Below are 26992 nucleotides of genomic sequence, written 5' to 3' on the forward strand. Positions count from 1 at the left end.
CTTACCATCACACCAACACTGATTTAATGAACTCCCAGGCCTCCTTTCTTAGTCTGTCCTGTTTTATTCAGCAACTATGGCCTTATATAAGTAAGCTCAAGCTTCAAACTAACCAGGGGAATATATTAGGAAAGGAAATTCTCTGGATAGGGGTCAAGGTAGAATGGAAAGTGTTCTGAAGTTGAAAAAAAGTTTGGAAAGCCTAGTCCTGACCCAGAGCAGATGTAAATAAGGAATGGGATGTCCCATTCAGACCTCAGAAAAAACCTACAATACTTAAGAATGTAATATAAACTTTCAGACCAGACCTATAATTGAACACAATTCTTTTTTTTAATGGAAATTCCTAGATACAATCAGACATTTACTTAATTTTTTGAAAATTAACTCAAAGAGAAACTTTCTCTTACTGGGACAAAGCAGGAGCTCAGTAATAACAGTCAACCTTCAGTTTAATTTTTTTCCAGGTTATACATGTATTATCATGCAAGACATATTTCCATGTTGTTCACTTTTGTAGGTGAGTAATCTTATAAAACCAAAATCTCAAAAACATAAACCCAAATAAATTTAAGAAAAAAATCATATGTTTTCATCTGCATTCTGACTCCACAATTCTTTCTCTGGAGGCGGATAGCATTGTCATTAGTCCTTCAGAATTGTCCTGGATCATTGTATTGCTGAGAGTCTTTCACATTTGATCATTCCACAATATTGCTGTTAATGTGCACAACAACATAGAATTGTAATAAGTCTGTTGTTTTTAGATAAATCATTTTGTCATGGTGTTATGAAAACTATGAAATGCTTCACAAATTTGGACGTGTGCTCTTATAACAATGACCAATATGGAAGTGTATTTTGCATGATAAGAAAAAAAGAAAAAAAAAGAAAATTCCCAAAGAAATTCTATAATATCAAAGTGGGATTGTGCTCTGTATAGCCCCTGTGCTTCCAACCTGGGTGAGATAGAGAGGCTTAGTCCTCTAAGGAAAAAAAAATCACACAGGTGAATCAAAGGAACTTGGATGTGGAAAACTCTTGAGAGGGAGAGTTTCAGTACTAGTAGCAACGTGTCTGGGTTATCCGTGGAAAGGGTCTACTTAAGTTCCACATTATCCTTCAGATGGGTGGCAATGTCCAGGAAGTCTTGGGCCAACACTATTCTGTTTCCATACTTGTCATCCCCTGAAGGTCTACCTGTACATTGACTCTCTGCCTCTGGAACCACTCGCCACCGACTCTCATGTTGCTGCTCTCTGGCTTCTTAGCTGTCATCTGTCTGAGGATGCTCTTCCCCAAGGCTGCTACTTCTGGGAAGTAACATTGCTGCCTTTCAGTGGGACACCCCAGTTCCATGGCTCAGAGCTAGTCAACTTGTTTTCAGCTCTATCTTTAATATGCCTTATCTGTCTGCTTAGCTGACCCACAAAAGGGTTACTCAGGAAGCTTAGAGGTTTGGTTTTGTTTTTTACTTCTTTTTCATTATAAAAATATTTTATTTTACCAATTATATGTCGCCTCTTTCAAAATAAGGACCCAAGCCCTTATTCATCTATGAATCAATGAAAATTAAAAGCTTTCAAGTGAGATGCAGACTAGGTGAGTCCCTTCCACTGAGACTTTCCAAGTTTGGGGATACACACACACACACACACACACACACGTGCACACACACACATGTGCATGCACGTTTTAATAGTTCAGTAGCATACATTTTCATCACTATTAGCTGCGAGTAGGTGAAATGAAAATAAATTTTCTACTTTGTGGACTGGAAATCAAAGAATCAAGGCAGCTATGTGATAGTGTTCTGGAATCAGAAAGGCCTGAGTTCTAATCCTGCCTAGGATACTTATTAGCTATGTGACCCTGGCCATATCGTTTAACATCTTCCTGCCTTAATTTCCTCAACTGTAAAGTGGGGGGAAATAGCAACATCCACCTCCCAGGATTGTTGAGAGGATTAAATGAGATAATAATTATAAAGAGATTAACACAGTGCCTGACACAATAGGAAGAACTTTTTTTTAAAACCCTTACCTTCCATCTTGGAGTCAATACTGTATATTGGCTCCAAGGCAAAAGAGTGGTAAGGGTGGGCAATGGGGGTCAAGTGACTTTCCCCGGGTCACACAGCTAGTGTGTCTGAGGCCAGATTTGAACCTAGGACCTCCTGTCTCTAGGTCTGGCTCTCAAACCACTGAGCTACCCAGCTGCCCCCAATAGCAAGCACTTTTGTTGTTGTTTTAGTGTTCCAGTAATGTCTGATTTTTTTGACCCTATTTCTTTGCAAAGATACTGCAATGGTTTTCCATTTCCTTTCCCAAGTCATTTTAGATTTGAGGAAAGTAAAGAAAACAGGGTTAAGTGACTCAAATAAGATTTTTTATACAATGCTGACACAAAGTAGGTGCCATATAAATGTGATTCCCTTACTTCCTCTTTAAGGGGACTGAAGTTCTGTATGTGTAGAGAATGTATGTAAAGAAACTAACCTGGGGAGGGCAATCTGTGTCTTTTCAATTCTCATCATCTCCCCTTGTAGCTAACACCTGGCTATGCAAATTTTCTTGAGACCATAATGAGCCTTAAAAAGTCACTAGAAACAATGAAGAGGAGAGCCAAGAACTGGTGATTCCTGCCAGTATCCAGGCCTCATAAAAAAAAATTTAAAAAAAAGGGCATATCCCCCTGACTTATTTTTTGAGAGCAATTTAAGATACCTGTTTTGGGTAAGGTACCTGATGTTTTCTGTATTAGGTTGAAAAATACAGAAAAGGAAGCCTTTTCTTTCCAGAAATACTTTCATCCTTCTGCTTCTGTCTAGTGTGTAGAGGAGAGAGAAAGAAAAGTGGAACAGATTGTTCTGAACTCTAAGATTTGAGGTTCAATTTTGAATTTTAGATGAACATCTTGTCTTGCTTTACCCAATTAGATTCAAGTCATCTCAGTACTCATTATGTGAGTTATTGCATAATCAGTCACCTGGTGAGACACTTGCCACTAAATGAAAAAATTCAATGGGTAAGGGTACTTTGGGCCTCAGTTTTCTTCTCTGTAAAATGAGTGAATTGTGCTCTATGATTGAGTGTCCTCATTTTCATTTTTCTTTATTTTTGGCTTAAACACTTTTATTTATATAGGGGAACTATAATAAATTTCTTTTTTAAATTCAACTAAATTTTTTTGCACATTGATACAATTTTTAATAATCATTTTCTGACGTTTTATAATACATGTTCTCTCCTTCCCTTCCACCTCATTTCCCTCTCCAGGATGGCAGGTAATATAACATACAAGTTACACATGTCTTCTCATTTTTAAACTTGATGAGCTTAGGGGGTCTTCATTTCAATTACTAAAGTGACTAGCCCTAATTCAGTATCCCTACATCTTAGAAATTTGTTGGCTAGCAACTGTTTTCTTTGTCAACTGTTGACATTTATTTCTGGAACTTATTTCAAAAGCAATAACATTTGGTTATCATTATGAAAAATATCATTATGCCATAAGGTCTTTTTTCAAAGAAGCCACTTTGTGCTGACTAAGTTAGTTATCTGGGTACCCACTGACCTGCCTACAATGCTAAGTGATAGATGAAATAATGAAGAATTACAGGTAAATCTGTTCAGAGAAAATGAAAGATTGTAGCAGTTACTCAGCTCAAAAATAGTAGAAAAACAATTTCAGAGAAATTTTCCAGGCCAATAGTGGCATCATGTGGTACTTGTGGTCTGATGAGGGAGAAGCAACAAGGTATAGAAAGACAGTCCTAGACTCCATTAGACAGTAAGCTCCTTAAGAGCAGGGGGGTACCATTTACTTTTGATTCTCAGCCATTGGCACAGTGCCTGACATAGTAGGTGCTTATAAATGCTAAGTGACTCACTTGGAACCAAGGAAGAATGGAGTTCAAATTCTACCTTAGACAGGGGTCAGCAACATATGGCTCTTTCTGCAGGAGCCATAAAGTCAATTTTTTTTCAGGCACTGTTACAGGAGCATACACTGTAAGCACTGTACGGCTCTCACGAAATTACATTTTAAAAAATGTGGCGTTTATGGCTCTCACAGCCAAAAAGGTTGCCAATCCCTGTTCTAGATACATCACTTTGGGCCCTAGTTTTCTTATCTGTAAAATGAGTGAATTATACTCTATGACCTTTAGGTCTATCTAAATCTATGATCTTTAAATCTATGATTCTATATTTTGGGAAGCCTAAAGTGGCAATTAAGTCCACTCTTGGATACTATGGTGGATTTAGAGTCAAAAGAGGTGGGTTCAAATTCCAGCACTGTCACTTAATCTCTGTGTAATATTGGGTAGGTCATTTAACTTCTAGACTCAGTTGCCCTGTGTGAGAAATGAGAGACTAACAATTTCCAGCTTTTGGTCTTATTGATATGATTTTTGTTGAGAATTGGGGAAAGTCTTCTCTAGTGATGGATTATATTAAGTTGTGAAGAATCAGAGCTTTGTTTCTTAAGACACACCAACAAGATACAAAATCATTTATCAGGTCACCTCTTTGCACTTATTTTAAAAATAATGCTTTAATGTTTACAAAGCATTTTTCCCACGACAACTCTGCAAAGTATGTAGTGAAAGTACCATCATCTTCATTTTGTAGATGATGAAACTGAGGCTCCCTTAGCCCCAGTGACAACTCTAAATATCAGAGGCAGAATTTGAGTGCAAAACCCTTGATTCCAAATCTAATGCTCTTTTTATTACTTCAAAATGTACAATCTACATAGAGTCATTAGGAGACAGTGAGATCCAAGCAACCACATGCAAAATTCCAAAGGAAAATGGGAATTAGTCTCAGGTGCTTGAAGAATTCAAAAAGGAAATTTAAAAATCAAATAAGAGAAGCGGAAGAAAATGGGGTGGAGAATGAAAGTAATACAAAAAGAACATAGCTTAAAAAACAAAATTTGTCAACTGGGAAAAGAGACCCAAAAATCTAATGAAGAAAAGAGTTCCATGAAAAGTAAAACAGACCAAATGGTCATGGAAGAAATTCACTCTATAAAAATCAGAATTGGTGGGGGCAACTGGGTGGCTCAGTGGATTGAGAGCCATGCCTAGAGACAGGAGGCTCTAAGTTCAAATATGACCTCAGAAACTTCCTAACTGTGTGACCCTGAGCAAGTCACTTAATCCCTATTGCCTTTGCCTACCCCTTCCCACTCTTCTATCTTAGAACAAACCCACAGTACTGATACTAAGATAGAAGATAAGGAATTTTTAAATAAGTAAATAAATAAATGTAAATTAGAATTGGACAAATAGAAGCTAATGACTTTACAAGACATCAAGACACAATAAAACAAAATCAAAAGAATGAAAAAATAGAAGAGAATATGAAATATCTCAATGAAAAAACAACTGACCTAGAAAATAGATCCAGGAGAGACAATTTAAGAATTATTGGACTACCTGAAAGTCATGATAAAAACAATCCAAGAAATCATATTACAGAAATTATCAAAGAAAACTGCCCTGCTATTCTTGAACAAGAGGGTAAAATAGAAATTTATAGAATCCACAGGTCACCTCCTGCAATAAATCCCCAAATGACAACTCCAAGAAATGTTATAGCTGAGTTCAAGAGCTCCCAGGCCATGTTGAAAATACCATAAACAGCCAGAAAGAAACAATTCAAATATCAGAGTCTCAGGCTTACACAGGATTATACAGGATTTGGCAGCTTCTACATTGAAAGACAAGAAAGCTTGGAAGGGAAAGGAACTAGGTTTACAACCAAGAATCACCTCTTTATCAAAACTGACTATATTCTTTCAGGGGAAAATATGATCATTTAATAAAATAGAAGATTTCCAAGCATTCCTAAAGAGAAGACCAGACTTAAACAGAAAATTTGTTATCCAAATACAAAATGTGCAACCTATTTCCTGGCTCCAGAGTAGCACAAAACCTAGCAACAGACCACACAAAATGCTTTTTTGAAGAAAAACACACCACATGAGCTCATGACTATTTATATTCTCTAGAGGTCCAGTAGCTAAGACTATAAATGAACCTGAAATAGAGGAGACAGAAAAATTTGGATCACCATAGCCAAGCTTAGGGGCAGATAAGTGGTGTAGTGAATAGGCTCTTCTTCCTAAGTTCAAATCTGGCCTCAGATATTTGCTAGCTATGTGACCCTAGGCAAGTCATTTATCCTGTTTGACTCAGTTTCCTCATCAATAAAGTAAACTGGAGAAAAAATGGCAAATCTCTCCAATATCTTTGCCAAGAAAACTGCAAATGTGGTGACAAAGAGCTGAACACAATTGAGAAATAACTGAATAACAACAACCAAGCTTATCTAAGTTGCCAAGAGCCTTTGCATATATGAAATTAATTATTTATTATTAATTAATTAATAGTTAAGAGTTTTATTAATCATAGTAGTGGTCACTGTGACCAATTTCTGGAGGCTTGGATTCAGAGCTATTTTGTGTAGGTCTTGGTGGCATAATGCTTGTTAGGTAACTATAAATGCATTTCAATAGGGACCATGCCACTTGAGGAGATAAAGAAGATGGATGAAAGACGATTCAATCTTGTTTGTTTTAGCAATAGGTTCCACTGGTACAGAGAGTAGAGAGTTGGGGACTTTCCAAAGGATATTGTAGAGAGTGATGACTGTATTCCCCTTTGAACTCTGGAAAACCCCTCCTGCAAGGCCACCTAATTATATATCAATGACTGTCTTACTTATTCTAGTTTGCATCTCTGGACTATTTTTGGCATCCCATATTACCTGCTACCTTTTCCGGTATATAAAAAGAGATTCTGATTTGTGTTAGTTAAAATCACCTGGGGTTCTATTTGGAAGGATTGAACCTCAATATAGTGTTTGACAAACTTCTGTGGACCTGTGGAGGTCCTTAAAACTACATTTCCCGTGGTCCAACGGGTTTCATGGGCTTTCGGTTTTGGATGATGTATTCAAGGTGAGGGACTGTTTGAAATTAGGGGGAAGTGACTTGGAGCTTCCTCTTTAGTTACCGGAGCTCAAGGAGAGAGGAAGGTAAAATGGCTGAGGTGAGGTTGGAATAGATTTTTCTTACAGGCGCATGGTCAGTTTATCCCTATCAGCATGGCTTTTATTAAAATACTATTCTCCTTTTTGATCTTGACCATCCTCATTTTTAATTATAACAGATTGTCAGAAGTATGTCTGGTAACTGAGGGGTCATTGACTTCCAGTCCTGGCAATTGCTAGTCTTACCAACAAATAGATTATTCTTTGACTTTTGTACCCCAAATTCTCTTTACTGAAGTTTTTTATCCTGATACGTGACTGCTTTCTTCCCTATTTTTTCATGCTGTGCAAAGATGGTCCATTTTAACTAAGGTATAAGAGTAACAAAAGCAATACAAAGCTGACCCAAATACATATTCTTTTCTTAAACTATATATGAGTGGAACCTATGATGATCATCTCTTCATGTTCCCATTTGAGCTTCTCTACCAACCTCTACACTTGTTACTAATCTTTGGCTTGTCATAATATTGAATCCTGGTAGAGACTGATTCAATTACTTAACTTCTTTATCTTTCTTTTTTTTTACATTTTATGGTGGGGATATTTATGCTGTCTAGCCTTACAGCAACCACATACAACAATCCAATCCTATTTTGCAAGACCCTTTTATCATTTCATATGAAAAGTGGAATGAGGATGAAAATGATTATAATATCATTACTCCCAAATCCAGAATGTGTGTGTAGCTTGTTGCATTAATATCCAAAAGGCTTTGCTATTAAAAAAGATACATGGAAACCAAAGTAATTCTCTATTTGCTCTCTCCTGTACAGGGTCCCTCTTGTTTGTACCAAACATCTACTTATCTAATAGGTGGACTGGTAAGGCAAACTTTTGGGGTTTGAAAAAGCTGTATACTATTTTGAGTAAAACCATATAATTGCATACAGCAACACAACTGTTAATATGAGTGATATAGACATACATGGTTAAAAATACTATACACACCACCATGAGTTTATATTTAGTAAAGAAAATAAAAAAGAATCATAAAAACAAGGACACAGGGTATGACAAGATACCCATCTTTGGGGATTGGATTAATGATTGGTAAATAAAAATTTATAGACAAATATATAATCATTTATAACCTCTTGGGGATTTTGTTTCATTATACCTGCTTGATATTTTCTTTTCTTATGCTCTTACCTAACTATTTGAACACCTGTACTCCTCAATAGAAGAAAAATTAAATGTTTGGTTTTTTTAAATGGTCATCTAGAATTGTATTTTCTTTAGCATTCATTCATTATTCAACAAATCTATATTAACCAACTATTATATTCTTGGAACTATTCTAGGCATAAAAGAAAATACAAAGATCAGTAATGAAAAGTCCCTGTACTCAAGGACCTTAAAGACCAATAAGATATATCGAGCTAAGTCTAATTAGTGTAAATAATGAATCTCCTAAAGTAACTGCATTATTTAATTTTATATTACATTTCCATTGGGATGGAACCATATACAAATAACTATATATATTTTAATCTAACCCCATAAGACAAGTACAAAAGATGAAGAATTCAAATCAAAGAGATGTTGTTTTTGGCTCAAAATTTAAAACTGGTAGGGATCTGAGGACTCATGTAGTTCTTATTTATTTGTTTTTTTGTTTGTTCGTTTGTTTTTAAACCTTTACCTTCTGCTTTAGAATCAATACTGTGTATTGGTTCCAAGAAAGAAGAGTGGTAAGGGCTAGGCAATGGGGGTTAAATGACTTGCCCAGGTTCACACAACTAGGAAGTGCTTTGATTTGAACCTAGAAGCTCCCATCTCTACACCTGGCTCTCGATCCATTGAGCCACCCAGCTGCCCCCTTTATTTTATTTTATACCATTTTCAATTAATTAATTAATTAATTAATTAGGAATATTTTTTCCATGCTTACATGATTCATGTTCTTTCCCTCCCCCTCCCAACCCCCTGCCATTGCTAATGAGCAATTCTGCCGGGTTTTTACATATGTCATTGATCAAGACCTACTTCCATATTATTAATAATGAGCCTTAAAAAGTCACTAGAAACAATGAAGAGGAGAGGCAAGAACTGGTGATTCCTGCCAGTATCCAGGCCTCATAAAAAAAGCCATATCCCCCTGACTTATTTTTTGAGAGCAATTTAAGATACCTGTGTTGGGACAGTCTTTTAAAGCCTTTTTGCCCTCTTTAGTTTAAATAAAGAACTGGAGTCTCAGAACCAGGCTTTGAGCCCAAGTACTCTGACTCAAAATCCTGGACTCTCTCCACAATATTATGCTGCTACTTCTACAAATGATGTCCCTAATTCTGCCCTCTGGAACTAAGCCAAATAAATCTACTACATTTTTCACCTTTTCAAAAGCTTAAAGATATCTATCATATTCCATCTCTTCCCTATTGTCTCTTTCATACCCTCAGTTCTTTCAACTGACCAGCTAACATGATGGCTGAGCCTCTCAGTATCCTCATTATCCTCTTCTAGCCATGCTTCTAGTCTAACAAAGTGATCAACAATCATTCAGTCAGTTAATGAACATTTTTTAGGTTCTTATGATGTCCTAGGCACTTTGCCAAGGTTTAAGGAAAGGCAAAAGATAGTCCCTACTCTCAAGGAGTCTAATGGGGGAGACAACGCACAAACTATCACATACAAACAAGGCAAAGATGGGATAAATTGGAAATAATTAACAGAGAGAAGGCACTAAAATTATGGGGCATTATTGAGAAGGGCTTCCCATTGAAGATGGGATTTTGGACAAGATTTAAATGAAGCTTTCAACCCCAAGAAGACAGTTACTTTAGTTCTGGCATGCCCAGGAAAAAACCACAGCTAGATTTTAATCTCTCTTATTCTAAAGACTACTGAGAGAAAGGACCCGCCATCTTTGCCACCAGCAACACCCACCTCTGACCAAATGCCATCAATGGTCAGGTAAGCCAAAGAGTCCTAAGAAGAGCAGTATCCTCCAGACCACCTGCTTGCCTTCCATCCCGGCCCCAGGACCCATCATCCAGGGGAATAACCCTTAGGGAAATGAAACCTGATGATTTTGGTGTTGGTGAAGCTGACCTCTTCATCAGCTATAGCTACTGAAAAATAGGAAAAGAAAATTCTTGCTACCAAAGTCCTTAGCATTGTCAAGCTGTTCAGTATTATTGGTGGATATTAATTTGTCAATGAAAATAATATAAAAGAAGATGCCTTACTATCTGCTTTGGAAATACCAATGCACCTCTCCTTCTGACTTGTGGCTGAACCTCCTATATGCATTGATTCCCACCTATTAGAATGCAAATTCCCAAGACAGTCTCACTTATTTATTTCTATCAACATCGCTTAGCTCATAGTAAAATCTTAACAAGTGCTTCTTTATTCATTCATTAGTATAGCATAAGATTAAAATTTTTTTTGTCTTTTTCACTTCTACACCCCAATGGTTTGAGGACACAGAGACCATCATTTTATAAGAAGGAATGGGGAGAAGGGGATCTCACTCAGGGGTACATGATTGGCTTCCCATCTCCAATGTCATAGGCAGAGATTGGTAAAGGAAGTTGCCACACTAGAAGCATGAAATATGTAAAGTTTCTAGACATGAACAATCCAGAAAAGGAATAGCATTAACCAATTTGGGGTAGGGGAGAGTCTGCCACAAGAGCAGGGGTTTACCAAAATCCAAACAAAAGTAGGCTTACTTTTATAATAACATATCATTAACATTATACAATAATCACAGTATGTCATAATACTGTATATATAATATATATAATGATCTATATTATTAACATTTTCTCCATTATTTTAGTAAGTCCAGACATTCAACACTGAGGTGTAAATGCTTGCACTGAAAATTTAATAATCATCTCTTCCCATCCAGATTAAATTTCCCCAGCATACCTCTGCACAAGAAGTACTCAACCACCCCCTTTCCCAAATGTGAGGGGGTTTTGGGACTATCACTATTTTTTTAAAAGTTTTTACAAGCTTTACATTGAAAACTTCTATCTTTCGTAGCTTCCCTTAATGTGTGCCACTCTACTTAATGCCAAGTTAGATAAATGGACAAACCAAAAGGAAGTCACTCCATGTTCCTATTTAAACCAGCTGAATAGTAAACTCTACCCATAACTTTCTGAATGACCTCAGCTCATCTACTCACTCACAGCTTTAGTTTCCTCATCAGTAAATAAAGGGATTTGACTAGATAACCTTTTAAAGCCTTCCCATCTCTAACATGGCATGCCTCATTATGGCAGGAAGTGCCTAACTGCATTCAATTTCAGCTATAGATAGGGATGGGATGACTATTATGAGAATCTATTGCTGACTACCCATTGTGCTATTTTATCAATTAATATTCTTTCTGCCTCTTAATATCATGAGCCTAGATAAAACATTTTGCATCCACTAATAAGTTTCTTTTTAAAAAAAACTCTTACTTTCAATCTTTGAATCACTCTGTTTTGTTTCCAAGGCAGAAGAGTGGTGAGGGTTAGGCAATGGGGGTTATGTGATTTGCCTGCAGTCACATAGCTAGGAAGTATCTGAGGCCAGATTTGAACCCAGGATGTCCTATCTTTAGACCTGGCTCTCAATCCACTTAGCTACCCCCTAATAAATTCTTTTCTTAGTTTCTTGAAGTTGAGCATACCCTTTGAAACAAATGGAAGCACCCATTTGGAAAGATGTGAGATTATCCAATTTTTAGAGCCTTTTTGGCTAAATAAGAGAGACCAGGTAAAGTTTAAGCTGGGCAGAGTTTAGGAGCCCTGTTGGACCTTATTCAAAATCCAACAAATAATTAGCTAGATGAGGTAAAGAAAAAACATGTCTTTGGTTATCCTAATTTTCCTTATCAATCAATGAGTTACCATTTATAAAGTACCTACTATGTGCCAGGCACGTCCTTGCTCTCAAGGAACTTCCATTCTAATAGTAAAGACAATGTGCAAACAAATATATACAAAGCAAACAATACAGTGGATAAATAGGAAATAATGAGCAGAGGAAAAGCACTGGAAATAAGGAGGGGCTGCGAAAGGCTTCCTGGAGAAGGAGGGATTTTAGTTGTGTGTCTGATAAGACATAAGTAATGCTTTATTTTATTGTTAGGGCAAAAATGTTTTAAGGCTAAGTCCATCTTTATTTTTAGCAATGGCATAGGAGAGAAAAAATATTGACCTATCTTACCCTGAGCAAGTCACAACCTCTTTGACTCTCAACTTTGGTACTTGTCAAATGGGAAAAATAATACTTGTCCTGTCTATCTCATGGAGTTGTCGGAGGGAAGTTCTCTGTGGGACCTAGAGGAATGCCTAAATATGACTTGTTACTGTCTTACAATGTGAAAGTGGAAAAACATAGAAAGTAAAGGGGTTTCCTTAGAAACAAAGCAAGAGCAAGTGTTAACAAGGGAACCCAAGTTTCAAGTACTAAGTGCTGGGACCACAAGCACCAACAATTTGAGGGTACAGGAGGGCTGGGCTCAGGGACAATGAGAGACAAGGCTTTGAAGAGCAAGCAGATTTGGGGAGTCAGAGTAGGCAATGAGTGGGAACCAGGTGGGCTAGTCACTTTGTGCCTCACTGTCTCCTGTGTCAAATGGAAATAAAAGGACTTATTCTATCTCCCTAGCCTGTTGCAAGACAAGAGCTTTATGAGTATTAAAGTGCTATATATTTTTATATTAGGAGAACTACAAACATAATAAACTATATTAATAACCTAAATCATATCAGAAGAAGCTTTCAAAAATATAATACTCATTTCTACTTAAAACATTTAAAAGCAGAGGAATAAATGGACTATTACTTAATAAGGTAAAGAGTATCTACCACCATTATTAGACTCTGACCTTCCCCCCCACTTATATAGTAAATACTATCTATTTTCCTTATTAAACTGTGTGTTCCTTATGAGCAAGGACTTTTTTCTTTTCCCTAGTTTCTTTTTTATATTTCACTATTTAATTTTTCCTAAATATATGTAAAAACAATTTTTAATGATAGTTTGCTAAAATTTGAGTTCAAAATTCCCCCTCCCTGAGATGATAAGTAATTTGATATAGGTTATACATATGATATCATGCAAATCATTTTCCAAATGGTCCTGTTGTGGAAGAAGACATATAAAAAAAACACAAAGAAAATAAGGTGTTTACTAGTGTAAAACTAGTATACTTTGATTCGAATTGATTCCCTCAGTTCTTTCTTTGGAGGTGGCTAGCATTTTTCATCCTCAAGTCCTTCAGAATTGTCTTGGATTGTTGTATTGTATTGCTGAGAATAATGAAGTTATTCCTAGTTGATCATTATACAATATTGCTGTTACAGTATACATTGTTCTCCTGGTTCAGCTCACTTCTCTTTGCATCATTTCATGTAAATCTTTTCAGGTTTTTCTGAAAGCATCAGAGCAGGGACTTTTAAAAAAATTTCTTTGTATCCCCAGCTCTTAGCACAGTGCCTGATATTATATAGATGCATATATATATATATATATAATATATTTATCAAGCATGTAATATATATTAATTATATAATAATACAATAAATTATTATAATTATATTTTTGTATAATATAAATATAATATTATTATATTTTATGATTATATGAATATATAATTAATATATATTAGGTGCTTGATAAATATAGTAAGATATATGTATATATGTATACATAGTAGCTGCTTGATAAATGCTTAACTTAAAGCCAAGAGGTAGCCTGACCAGCTCCATAATAGAGAAATGTTATAGGCCTTTCCCTTAAGATTTGATGTAAAGCAAGTATGTTCATTGTTGTCACTCTAATTTTATATAGTTTTAGAAATATTAGCCCTAGTAATAAGACAAGGAAAAGAATTTAAGGGAATAAGCAAAGGGAGAGAGAAAACAAAATTATTTGCTATGCTTAGAAGAGCTTTTGATCAAACAAAAGATAGAATCACAAAGTGACAAAAAGAACAATTTTATTTCCATAAAATTGAAAATGTTTTGCACAAAAATAATGCAGTTTAGGTTAGATTAGTTAACCTGGAAAAATATTTTAAACAAATTTCTCTGGTAAAAGGCCAACATCCAAGAGATCTGGGGATACAAATAAATTAAAACAAGTGCCATTCTCCAATATATAAATGGTGAAAAGATATAAAGAGGCAGCCCTCAAGGAAAGATGTCTGTGATGAACATTTGTGTGAAAAAAATGTTCCAAGTCACTAGTAATAAGAAAAATAAATAAAAATTAAACCATTCTGAGGTCATATCTTATTCCCATAAAAAAAAAAGAAAAAAGACATTTGTTAGAGGAATTGTAGGAGGGAAAAGCAGAGAACTGAGAACTAGAAGGATTTATGTAATAATAATAACACTATAATGAATAACAACTTTGAAAGACTTTAGAACTCTAATCCATTCAATGATAAACCAAAAATCTTCAGATAGCAAATAGAAATCAGAGAAGTAAGCCCAAAACAGCAAATAGGAACCAGAGAAGATATACAAAAAGAATATCCGAGAATCTTAATTAGTCTATTTGAAGTAGAATATACAAAATTGAATTAACTTTTTAGCTATGAGCAAGATGAGATCTCAGCTTGGTCCCAAAGACAAAGAACATACTTTCCCAGAGGAGATTCTAGCAATCTAGAATCAAAAATGTTGAATAAGTGCAGATATATTGTACCTGGCTTCCTATTTATGTCTACTATCTCCCCGGCGTGTCTTTTATTTGCTTGTCTTCCCTAAGAAGCTTTGCCACCAACTTGGCGAGTTCTTTACCCAGGCACACAGAGTCTTTTCTCTGCCAATCCAGAGTGGCATCTACTCTTACAAACCAGCAACACACAAGATGCTCTAAGACTTAGAAGGAAGCGCAGTTATAATCCTATAAGGAAATATTTGTTGCCAAGTTCATAATAATAATAAGAAAGAACATTTTTTAAAAGTGCTATATATGTGTAAGTTGTGAATATAAGCTCATCTGATGAAAGGAGAACCCCAGATGGCAAATTTTTTTCTGTCCCAGAAACTTCTGCGGACAATGGAATATAAAAAGGGCAAGCCTATGGAGAATGTGCTCTGGTTCCATGGTAATGGAGACACATTGGCAGTGGAGACACCTGCTCTGGCCTCTTTCTTTTTTTTTTTTTTAAACCCATACCTTCCATCTTAGACTCAATACTGTGTATTGGTTCCAGGACAGAAGAGTGGTAAGGGTTAGGGAATGAGGGTTAAATGACTTGACCAGGGTCATCCAACCAAAACATGTCTGAGGCTGGATTTGAACCCAGGGCTTCCCATTTCTAGGTCTGCCTCTCAATCTACTGAGCCACCTAGCTGCTCTCTGATCTCTTTCTAAAGGACAGGCAGGATCAGAGGCTTTTGGTTGGTGGTAGAGGCAAGGATTGATGGAGCTAAACATGCATTTGAGTCACTTCCAGCTACATATCTATTTTGGCCCCTAATTAAATGGCACACAAGACTAGAGGTTGCTGGATGATCTGGTCTTTTGGCCTCCATGAAAGGAAGGGCAACACAAAAGGGGACTGATTGGTGAGCAGGATGATTCACCTATTCAGTAGACTTAAAAAGAGAATTAACTTCTTATTCTAGGCTAACTTGGAGCCAAAATGGTCTCCTACTCGTTTGTGTTCAACGTTGAAACAAAAGGAGACTCCTGTGGGTCATTCAACAGTTAACAAAAAGAGATTTACTTAACCCTAGCAGGAGAAGGATGTTCAACAAGGATAGGTATCCAACTGATTAAAACTTCCCTGCCTGAGTTGTCCATTATGGTTCACCAGCCAAATATTGGATCCTGAAACGCCTCATGGCTCTTTTGTATTCAGGCTTCCAGAAATGATGTCAACAGACTAAGTTTTTAGTCCCTTGAACCAATCTTGCCCAGAGTGCTGATCAGTACCTTTTAATGGAAAATTAGCTCAACCAACATAGAATCTGGAGATTAGGATATTGCTCACACCAGAACTCTCATTTATTTTTCTCCTCTTTTCAGGGTCTTGGGACTTTGTGGACTCTCCCTTGGACTTCTAGCAAAGAAGTGAGGGGGAAAATCCCCTCATTCTCTTCTTCCTCCTCTCCTGCAACAGAAGAAGAGATATCTAGGAATCTGAGATCCAATCTCAGGCAACTATAAGTACACAATGCCATAGCTGAGTAGCTAATGCAAATTAGTACTTCAACAGAAGTGAACTATACTGGTGAAGAGAAGACCCACACTAATAAGATTGTGAAACAGTTGAAGTATCAACTACTTTGAGGATCTTAATGTTGAAGATAAAAGAAGGATTTCAAGTGATCATCTAGTTAAAGAAAGATGAATCCTAAAGTAAGATCAATCCTATTTTTAACAAATGGAATTGATCCATAAGAAATTTGGATTATGTGTCAAGAAGCAGACAAGGGCAGTTTAACTATAGCATCATGATCCAAATGGATGAATCATGGGATCGTATTTAGAGTTGATGTTAAGCTTTAAATATCACCTAATCTTATCCCTGTTTTACAGATGAGGAAACTGAGGCCCAGAGGTATGAAGTAATTCTCCCAGTGTCACACAAGTAAAAACTAATGAAAAAAACTTTTAACTAAAAGACAAGAAATCTGGTTCTAGTCTTGACATTGTTACTAACTCATTATGTGATCTTGAACAAATTATTTAACTTTTCTGGGTTTTGGAAAATGAAGGAGCTGGCATAGCCCACTGCAAATCTAAGATTCCTTCTAGTACTAATGTTTTCTGATTCTAAGCTAGCTTTCTTGGGTTGGTTAATGGACTCAAATAAAAAATATTATGCTCTTTTCTGCTCAACTATATTTTTTTCACTTCTCTGTGTACCATAAAGATTGACTTTGGTGAAGTGAAGGAAAAACTCTGCTAGATTTTATAATCCTGGAACAGCAGTCTTTTGTCTGCTTTATGAGAACCAGTTTAGGCAAGTACAACAAAGATTGACTTATTGACAATAAACTATCCATTAAGTGATGAATCTTTGGTGATAGTAGCCTAGTAAAATATTATTAAAATATTCAGGTCAGAAGAGTGAATAAGGAATTGATGGATGTAAGAATGGGATTTGTACAAGGGGGATGGGACAGAAGGAGCCAGAGAAGGAGTGAATGACGTTTGGTGACAGTTGGTGACAGTTGAGACCAGAGGAAATTCTGGGGTTTTCTCTGGAGGAAGAGGAAGAGGAGAGGACTTCCGGTGGAGGACTGAGAGAGGGAGGAGGAGAACATCTCAGCTCAAATCCAGTCCTGAGGACTTCCTGAGAATCTTTCTTTGGACATCGAAACCCCAATTCCCTGGTCAAAGATTCCATCGCATCTCACCCAGCAAGACTTCAACCATCGAGAGAGCTAAGTTTTTGAAGTCCATTTTGGGAGCAATTTCTTAGTCTCCTTACCCCATTACCCAACCTTGCTGAGAGACCCTTTCAGGTCTAACTTACAATTATAGAAAGGATAGAAACAGAAAACTAGAAATAGAAATAGAAGGAGAAAGGGTGAAGGGAGACACTTGGGGGTGGGAACCTCAGAGGTTCCCACCTGAGTGACAGACCCCATATAAATAGAGAAGAGGGCACCCCAAAATCCCTCTGCCCTTCACCCCTAGTGTTCCAGAGTGTCTGAGAGACAACAAGAGGGAGGGAAATCACAGCTTGGTCTGGCTGCCTCCATCTTGGAGCCAAACCACCCACTATGAAGTTGACTGACCTCGGGGGAGGCTTGTGTGAACCCCATCCTCACACAGAATCAGATTGGGGTACCCCATACCTCATCTTATAGGGAAGGCTTGCCCCCAACTCCTGTGGGGTGGCACACCCATCCAGGTCACCCAGTTTCGGGGTGACACCCCCTCAAAGTCTCCCAGTGTATATTCGGCTGGAGGGGAGAGCTACAAGAGAGTCTCACCTCATATATTCTCTCTCTCTCCTCTCTATCAAACATTGGTTACTTGGCTCTCATAATTATTATATGGTCGATGGGAACTGAATGTCTCGTGTATCTTTGTATCTTTTTTGTGTGTACCACCAAAAATTTGTCTATTCTGTTTGCCTTTTTTTTTTAACCCTTGTACTTCGGTGTATTGTCTCATAGGTGGAAGATTGGTAAGGGTGGGCAATGGGGGTCAAGTGACTTGCCCAGGGTCACACAGCTGGGAAGTGGCTGAGGCTGGGTTTGAACCTAGGACCTCCTGTCTCTAGGCCTGGCTCTCACTCCACTGAGCTACCCAGCTGCCCTATTCTGTTTGCCTTTTGATCCAGCCATACCACTGCTAGGTTCATACCCAAAAGAGATCATAAGGAAAAAGACCTGTACAAAAATATTTATAGCCACGCTCTTTGTGGTGGCAAAAAATTGGAAAATGAGAGGATGCCCTTCAATTGGGAAATGGCTGAACAAATTGTGGTATCTGTTGGTGATGGAATACTATTGTGCTAAAAGGAATGATAAACTGGAGGAATTCCATGTGAATTGGAATGACCTCCATGAACTGATGCAGAGTGAAAGGAGCAGAACAAAGAGAACCTTATACACAGAGACTGATACACTGTGGCACAATCAAATGTAATGGACGTCTGTACTAGCAGCAATGCAATGATCCAGGATAATTTTGAAGGACTTATGAGAAAGAACACTATCCACATCCAGAGAAAGAACTATGGAAGTAGAAACACAGATGAAAAGCAACTGCTTGATCTCATGGATTGATGGGGATATGATTGAAGATGTAGGCTCTAAGCAATGAGCCTAGTGCAAATATCAATAATATGGAAATAGATCTTGATCAATGACACATGTAAAACCCAGTGGAATTGCTCATTGGCTACAGAAGTGGGGTGTGAGGAGGGGAAGAAAAGAACATGATTCATGTAACTATTATTATTATTCAAATAAAAAAGATTTGTCTATTAAACTCCATAAAGTTAGCTTTAAAGCATGTGCTGCTAAGGTTTTATTCCTTGAGATATAAAATTGACATAATTTATATCTTGCTAGTTGGCCTGGACTTTGTAGAAGCTAGTGCTACATTAAATGAATACTTTTACTGTCTCTATGATGTTGAATAAGAGCAATTAGATAAATGTAGCTAGATAGCACAGTGGATAAATTGTCAAGCCTAGAGCCAGGAAGACCTAAGTTCAAATCCAGCCTCAGATACCTACTAGCTATATGACTCTGGGCAAGTCACTTAACTGTTTGCCTCTGTTTCCTTATCTGTAAAATGAGCTGGAGAAGGAAATGGTAAAGTATTCCAGTATCTCTGCCAAGAAAACTCCAAAGAGAATTCCAAAAGAGTCAGATACAACTGAAAATGACTAAACAACAACAAAAAAAGTTTATTATCTGCTTTCCCAGTGAGTTATAACAGTTGCCCAATTCCAGGATCCATTCCCAACTTTGCCACTAATTGCCTGTGACTGAATCACATGAATTTTCTGTTATCACCTTGATTCTCAAGATCTCTTTATCATCTCTGATAATCTGTTAAGAACAGTTTAGTTGATAAGGAAATAATGGGACATGAAGATCTTTTTGTCAGCTCATGCTGCTGCTCTGTCTCTAGGAGCATGGAGTTTATTATATATATTTTGAGACTCATTTCACACAAAAGGACCCCCCTGAAACTGTGCAGATGTGCAGAAGTTATAAATTATGTCATATCAAAACACAAAAGGTCTCATTGGCTACAGAACAGACCAAGGCCAAGGCTGAATTTTGACTGGGTCTTATCAGAAAGCCAAGTCAGGGAATATTTTTCTCAGGGTTGAATTACCCCTCTAAGGTTTTGGCCTTGGCTATACCAGGCAGCTGCATTCCTGGCCAAAGGGGAGAGTGTTAACCTTTTAAATGCTGGCCCTCTAGGAACCTAAAGCTCTTCAATAAGGCCACAATACTTTTCAACAAGAAATCACAAGGATCACAAAAGGGGTCAAAAGAGGAGTCTCAGATTTTCATCTGTTTAAGACTCTTTCTTTTATTGGCCTCCCACACTTGATCTCTATGTAGCCTCTGGCACTGTCCATTATGTACTTCTCTTGCATACTCCTTCCAGGTTTTTGTGACACTACTCTCTCCTGCTTCTCCTCCTACTTATCTGACCAATCCTACTCATCCTATGACCAGAGATATATACAAGACTTAGGACTTGGAAAAAATTAGGCTGGACCTTAAAAGATTTAGGCTTTAGAAAGAATTAGTTTTTCATAGAAAATATGACTGACATTCCTTGTATTTTTTTATATCATGGTTACAGCCTCATTCTAGCATTGGGGTATGCATGTCTAAGTGGGGAAAGCTGACAAAAAAATGAAGGAAGCCTACAAAGATGATTTCAACCTTAAGGGAAGGGTATGTTTTAGATAATCTAGAAGTGTGGTACAGTAGAAAGAGTGCTGGATTGGAAGACAAAGGATCTGGGGGTGAAACCTGGCTTTGACACTGATTACCATATGATTTTGGGCAAGTCACTAACTCCTCTGGGTCTCAATTATTCTATCTTTAAAATGAGAGGATTAGATATGGGTGAATTATAAAGTTTCTTTCATCTAGCTCTGGGAATTTATGTTCTCATAGATAGACTCCGTAAGATTAAATTTCACCTCCCCTTCTCAGTGAAACTCTGAGAAATCGGGCCAGTTATTCAATTGAAAGCATTTGTCCCAAAGACATCAATGATCTCTTAATTTTCAGATCTCATGGTCTTTTCTCAATTCTCATTCTTGATTTCTTTTCAGTCTTTGGCACTGTCCATTACCTATTTCTCATGGGTACTCCTTCCTCTCTCGGTTTTCCTGAGACTCACTCTTGCTTCTCCTCCTACCTGTCTGACCACTCCACTCTATTTCTTCTCTAAGTTACTCTTACTAACTATGGATATCCCACAAACCTTGTCTGGGCCCTCATTTCCCTCTATACTATCTCACTTGGTAACCTCATCAGCTTTCAATAATCATTTCTATGCAAATAACTCCCAGATTTATATATTCAGTCCTAAACTCTCTTAAATTCTAGTTTCAAATCACCAGCCACATAGGGGGCTGGTGGACAAGATGATCTCAAAGATGCTGTCCAGTTCCAACATTCTAATTCTATTTCTAAGGGTCTTTCTAGCACCAGAGTCCCCATTCTGTCCCTTGTTTCTTTCTCATTCTATTCTGTTGACTGGACAAAGGGGAAATTTTTCAGGTAAAGGCATTTTAATAAAAAAGTTAAGGTTACATCATTCCCCTTACAGATAAATCACACCCCTAGTAAGTGTTCCAAAGTGTGTCATCAGAAGGGAGGGACTCTGGCCCCCTTTTCCAGTTAGGCCAGCCAGTCTGCTGGGTCTGGTAGGGTTGGACATACAAGCTAGCACGTACTCTTTTTGGCAACCACCTTTGGAGCTCATCTGCAGCCAGTTCAATTACTTTCCCTTTCCCATTAGCAGGCACCAGAACTGATGTCATTGGCTCTCTGGCTCTGGCTCTCCATCTACCTTCAGAGAAATGCTTTGGCTTCCATTTCCAAAGTCCCCAAAAGAGATCCAGGACAACAGGAATAAATCCAGTCCTGTGTCTGCCACCAGCTCCCTAAATAGCCTCGGACACTTCAATTCAACAAATATTTAAATACTTTCTATGTGCCTGTTCCCAGTGTCACTTTTCCTCATGGACCAGATGAAGGACTAGAAGTCCATCTTTGAGGTTCCTTTCATCTCTAACACTCTGTGATTTTAATTAGATATGAGAATCCGCTTCTCATTACTAAGGGGTTTAATCAGTCATCTAGGATTAGCAGATCTGTTCCAGCTCTGGTTTACAGATGGCAAAAGACCTGTCCTTGATTCAAAGAAAAAGTAAATAAAACTGCAACATGCCAACCCCCTTACTGCTAAGAAATTTAAGAATGAACTACTACAGCATTGTCACAGAGAACCAAATATCGAACATCACTTTAACCATTGTATAAAGAACTAAACCAATGCATAAGAGAGCAAAGAGAAGGAATCCTTCCACCTAGCCTTCTACAAAGCCTTTCAATACCATATACCTCGTAATAGTATAGGGTGCCAAGAAATAAGAGCTTTATTTTCCTAAGTTCTTTCTCTCAAAACGTGTACTCACCTGCCCTTCTTAGCCATTTCCTGTATTTCTCTTCCTTGCCAGTGGACTCTGCCTTCAGTGGCCAACACCCATCCCCACCACAAAAGGAAGAGGCCAGATTTCATTTTGTGGACAATATTTGGGGGTTCCAGAGCCTACCAGAGCTTTTCTCAGGAAAAACAGGCAAAACAAGAAGTAGATTCTTTTTTCTCTCAAGACGTTATTGGTCTGTTCATTATTAGAAGGGTGTTTACCCATGCAAAAAAAAAATCCTCCCAGAGTATGTAATCTGGATAGCGGGAGAAAGCAATTTCCACTAAACCTATAAATCCCTCTACGTCAGATGTCAGGGATTTTCTGAACAGGGTTGGTGGGGGTGGGAGGTTGTAGCAGGGAGTAGAGGAGAGAGGGAGAGGTTGAATTTCTGTCTCCCTATCAAACCATTATTTTGGTTGAAACAAATTTGTGATTAAGTTGGTTCCAAGTCCAATATTGGAAATATGCTAGGGAAAAGCAAGTATTTAACAGCTTATGATCAAAGGACATTCTAAATAGACCAAAACAAACTCCAAGAATCCTTGATGCCAAATGTTTGGAAGCAACAAATCATCATCAAGAAATGTATGTTGGGCCAGAGATAAGTCAACTTTCCAGACATTACTATGTTTTCTTATTCCTGCGGGTTGTATTTTGATTGTTTCCCCCCTCTATTAAGTAGCTTAACGATCATTGACGATTTTGTCATTATCGATGGAAACATCATCTCATTCTGTCTCTTTTAAATGAGGGCATGACTAATAGGGTCACACTATTACTTAATATCAGGTAGAGTAAGTCTTAGAAAAAGAGATGGCAGTGAGTCAAGTGACTTGATTGAGGCAAGAGCTTTCTGTTGCTAATAAGATAAAACTTCTAGGGGGGCAGCTGGGTGGCTCAGTGGATTGAGAACCAGGTCCAGAGATGGGAGGTCCTGGGTTCAAATCTTACCTCAGACACTTCCCAGCTGTGTGACCCTGAGCAAGTCACTTAATCCCTATTGCCTAGCCCTTCCTATTCTTCTGTCTTAGAACAAACATACAATATTGATTCTAAGATAGAATATAAGGGTTTTAAAAAAAGATAAAACTTCTATGATTCACAACTTATCTGTCTCTCAAAAAAAAAAAAAGAAAGAGGAGCTCTCCCAGTGACTGTCAGAATATGCATGGTAGTTATCGTCCTTCGTACTTAAAGAGGACCAAAAAAACATCACTGTGTATGTTATTTTGTCAATGCACAGTGTATCAGGCTATTATGAGCTCCAAAGGCTCTACCATAGGTCAGGCGTTAAATAGGTGGTCTGAACTTTTGGGATGGAGATGTCTCTAAATTTATGCGTCTCCCATTTCTTTTGAGCTCCTACAACAGAATTAGCATAGAACTAAGAAGAAGGTAAGGTAGGAATTCACCTCCATACCTTCATGAAGAAATTTCTTCACGAAAAATATATGAATTTATCTTCAAATTCCAGCAAGAGCTCAAGAACAAGGTATATAGTATCACAAGTAAGAGTGAACAATAGGAGACAGGAACTTTGTATGGAGTTATTTTGTTTTCTGAATTCCATTCCTCCACTATCAAACAAATACACACTCCTTAGTCAATAAAATGTAAGCTCTTAGAGGGCAGGACCTATTCCACTTTTTTCCTTTGCATTACCAGCTCCTGGCACAATACCTGGCATGAAGTTATTGCTTAATCAGGGCTTGTTAAATGACTGAAATTTGAGTTAACAAATGAAAAGATCAGACAGTTAAAAACTGCAAGGAAATTTTGAAGATATCTATTCCCCTCCACAATCTGATCTCTTCTTACTTTTCCATTCTTTTTATACCTTCCTCCCCTCTATTCTGTACAATCCAGTGATACTTAGCTCTTTGCTATTCCTTTCACAAGACACTCCATCTTCCAATTTCAAGCTTTTTCATTAGTTGTCAAACCTCCATGCCTGGAATGCTTTTCCTCCTTGTCTCTACTTCATGACTTCCTTCAACTCTCAGTTAAAATTCCTCCTTCAAGGAGAAGCCTTTTCTGTTTCTCCCTAATGTTAGTACCTTCACTCTAAGATTATCTCTAACTTATCCTGAAGTCATTGAGTCCAACCTTCGCTTTTTACAGATAAAATGCATGCTCAGACAGACAAGCGAAGCTTGCCTAGTTTCACACAGGTAGTATTTGGCAGAGCTGGGATTCAAACTGAAGTCCTCTTACTTGAAATCTGACTCTTCCACCCCTGCTGCTATGGACAACAGAAGCCATAGAACAAAAGTGATTCAGCCATTATTTGCATTATCCCTGCCTCTGCCCCATGTCAAGCAATGAAGGGCTACTTAAAGAGAGAGAAGATCCTACTCTAGCTTGCCATCAATTGCCCTTTCCACTTTTCCTTGGTAGAGCATCTAAAATCTTGAACCCACAGAACAAATTACTTTTAACAAGTAGACCTTTGGACCATTCAGAAGGTAGGGCTTGCTCAAGTGGGTACTGTATGTCAGCCTTTCTGGAGTACTCTGACAACTCTTTAGAAATGTACCTTATTAGATTAAGGGAATCTGAAGTCACAAGAGGTTACCAAACTGTGGCCTAGATATTGTGACTTCCTGGTTAATCTTGTAGGTCCCTTTTTAAGCCATTGGGTGAGGTTATTTGAATGGAGCTACCCCTTTGTTCAACACTGTGGCTAAATTATTCCCATTGTGACTGATTATATTCATAAGATTTCCTTGGAAGAAGTAGGGAGGAAAGTTATAGACACAACACTCCAAAATTTTTTTTTATTAGGAATTAAAACAGTATTTTCAATTGCCCTAAGAGTAGGGAGTGAGGACGAGATATAAGAAAAGCAAGTCAAGGGACAAAAATGTTCATGAAATGTACTTGAAAGAGAAGTATGCTTTTGGTTCTACTTTCTATGAGGTTCCACTAGCTTTTAGATTTTTCTGGAACTACTTATTTAATTTTGGGGAGTGTGTGGGGTTCGGGGAAGACTATTACCACTGTTGTGAGGGCTTGCCAATTCCTCTTTAGGGTTTGGCGTCTTCCTGCCACCCAGCTCTCACCTGCGACTCCAAGAAGCTATGGCATGCCCAGTAGCGCATAGTTGAGGGTAATCAAACTGCGTCTGAGTTAGAGAGATGTCTATGTCTATCCCAGGCTAATGAAGACGTTCCCCCAGCCAAATGGGCAGATAAGAACAATTTGTTCCAACAGTCATCAAAAAAGCAAAAGCAGGCATTATGGAATGCTTAGCACTTGGTTAGACATGGAATACATCAAGGTCATTCATTGCATCCCAGACCATCCCTGGTCATCTTGACTTTTATCTTGCCACTGGTCTTTGATGACTGGAAGAGAAAGCGAACCTGACAGCTCTATGCTACTCTGCCTCACTAAAATCAGGTTTATGCTCAAGTCGAAAGACAACACCTGTGATGTTATTTTGGCCCTCTTCGTGCATGAAGGACAACAATTATTTAATCTACTAAGTTTGCTGTCCACCTTAAATGTTAGGACATCCACACATTTTTTTTTAATTTTGTTCCTTTAACTCAGTGATGGGCAAACTTTTTAAAGAGGGGGCCAAAGGAAAGGAAATATTCATCTGTCAGTCTGTTTTCAAGGCAACTCTTTTGAAGTTTCATGGTATTGTACCCTACTCATTGTATTTGTCAGATTAGGAATAATGTGGTGGGGCCAGGTAGAACATTTCAGGGGGCCACATCTGGCCCGCTGGCAGTAATTTGCCCATCACTGCTTTAACTCATATTTTCTGGATTTCACCCCCACCTAAATACACTAATAAACAGCCTCATTTGTTTGGTGCTTTGAGAGACAGTATAGAATAGTGATTTAAGACCCAGCCTTGGAGTCAAGAAGACCTAGGATTTAGTTTTTTCTTTCTGACCATCTAGCTGAATCTCTCTGTATAGACATATATCCAGATGTAAATAGATGTTAGAGGTGGCATGGAGTAGAGGACAGAGAAATGGACTTGGAGTCAGGGAAACCTCAAACACTTGTTAGTTATTTCATTCTGTGCATAAATCAAGTAATTTTTCTCTTAGTTTCCTCATATGTAAAATAGGGATAATTTAGACACCTACTTCAAAAAGTTGTTTTGAGGATCAAATGAAACAATGCCTGTGAGTGCTTTGCTTAAAGCAGTATGTGTTATTGTTCAATCATTTTCAGTCACTTCCAAATCTTTATGACCCTTTTAAAAACATTTTTTAATAATTTTTTTACCTGTGACAATATATTTTTACACTATTTTCCTAAGTGTTATGATTGAACTTATGTCCTTCTGTTTGGGGTTTTCTTAAAGCAAAGATACTAGAGTGATTTGGCATTTCCTTCTCCAGATCATTTGACAGATAAGGAAACTGAGGCAAAAAGGATTAATTGACTTGCACCAGGGTCACACAGCAAGTGTCTGGGGCCAAATTTGAACTCAGGATGATGAATCTTCCTTACTCCAAGCCTGGAATTCTATCTACTATACCACATATTTGCTCTAAAGGACTATATAGATATGAGGTACATATCATTCCAAAGTAATTTCCTAGTGACAATCCTAGGAGTGAATAGTGCAATAATTATTATCCCAATTCTAGAAATGAAAAACATAATTCCCAATGCACTTTCCTGAATCGATGTTCACCTCTCTTTCCCCTAGAACACTGATGGGCAAACTTTTTAAAGAGGGGGCCCCAGGAAAGGGAATGCTCATCTGTCAGTCTGTTTCTAAGGCAACTCTTTCAAAGTTTCATCGTGTTATATCCTACTCATTGTATTT

At 37.7% G+C, this 26992-nt stretch overlaps 1 protein-coding gene across 1 annotated transcript in view; it reads right to left on the reverse strand.

The window, feature by feature from the left end:
- LOC123246523 (gamma-aminobutyric acid receptor subunit rho-1-like) overlaps positions 1 to 22283 on the reverse strand; it is a 66038-nt gene extending 43755 nt beyond the window's left edge. Inside the window, exon 1 of the mRNA XM_044675388.1 lies at positions 22180 to 22283. Coding sequence (XP_044531323.1) covers positions 22180 to 22283 — 104 coding nt within the window. The remainder of the gene's footprint in view (positions 1 to 22179) is intronic.
- Between the last annotated feature and the right edge of the window lie 4709 nt (positions 22284 to 26992).

Source organism: Gracilinanus agilis, chromosome 4, assembly GCF_016433145.1.
Source record: "Gracilinanus agilis isolate LMUSP501 chromosome 4, AgileGrace, whole genome shotgun sequence".
In the NCBI taxonomy this organism is placed as follows: Eukaryota; Metazoa; Chordata; class Mammalia; order Didelphimorphia; family Didelphidae; genus Gracilinanus; species Gracilinanus agilis.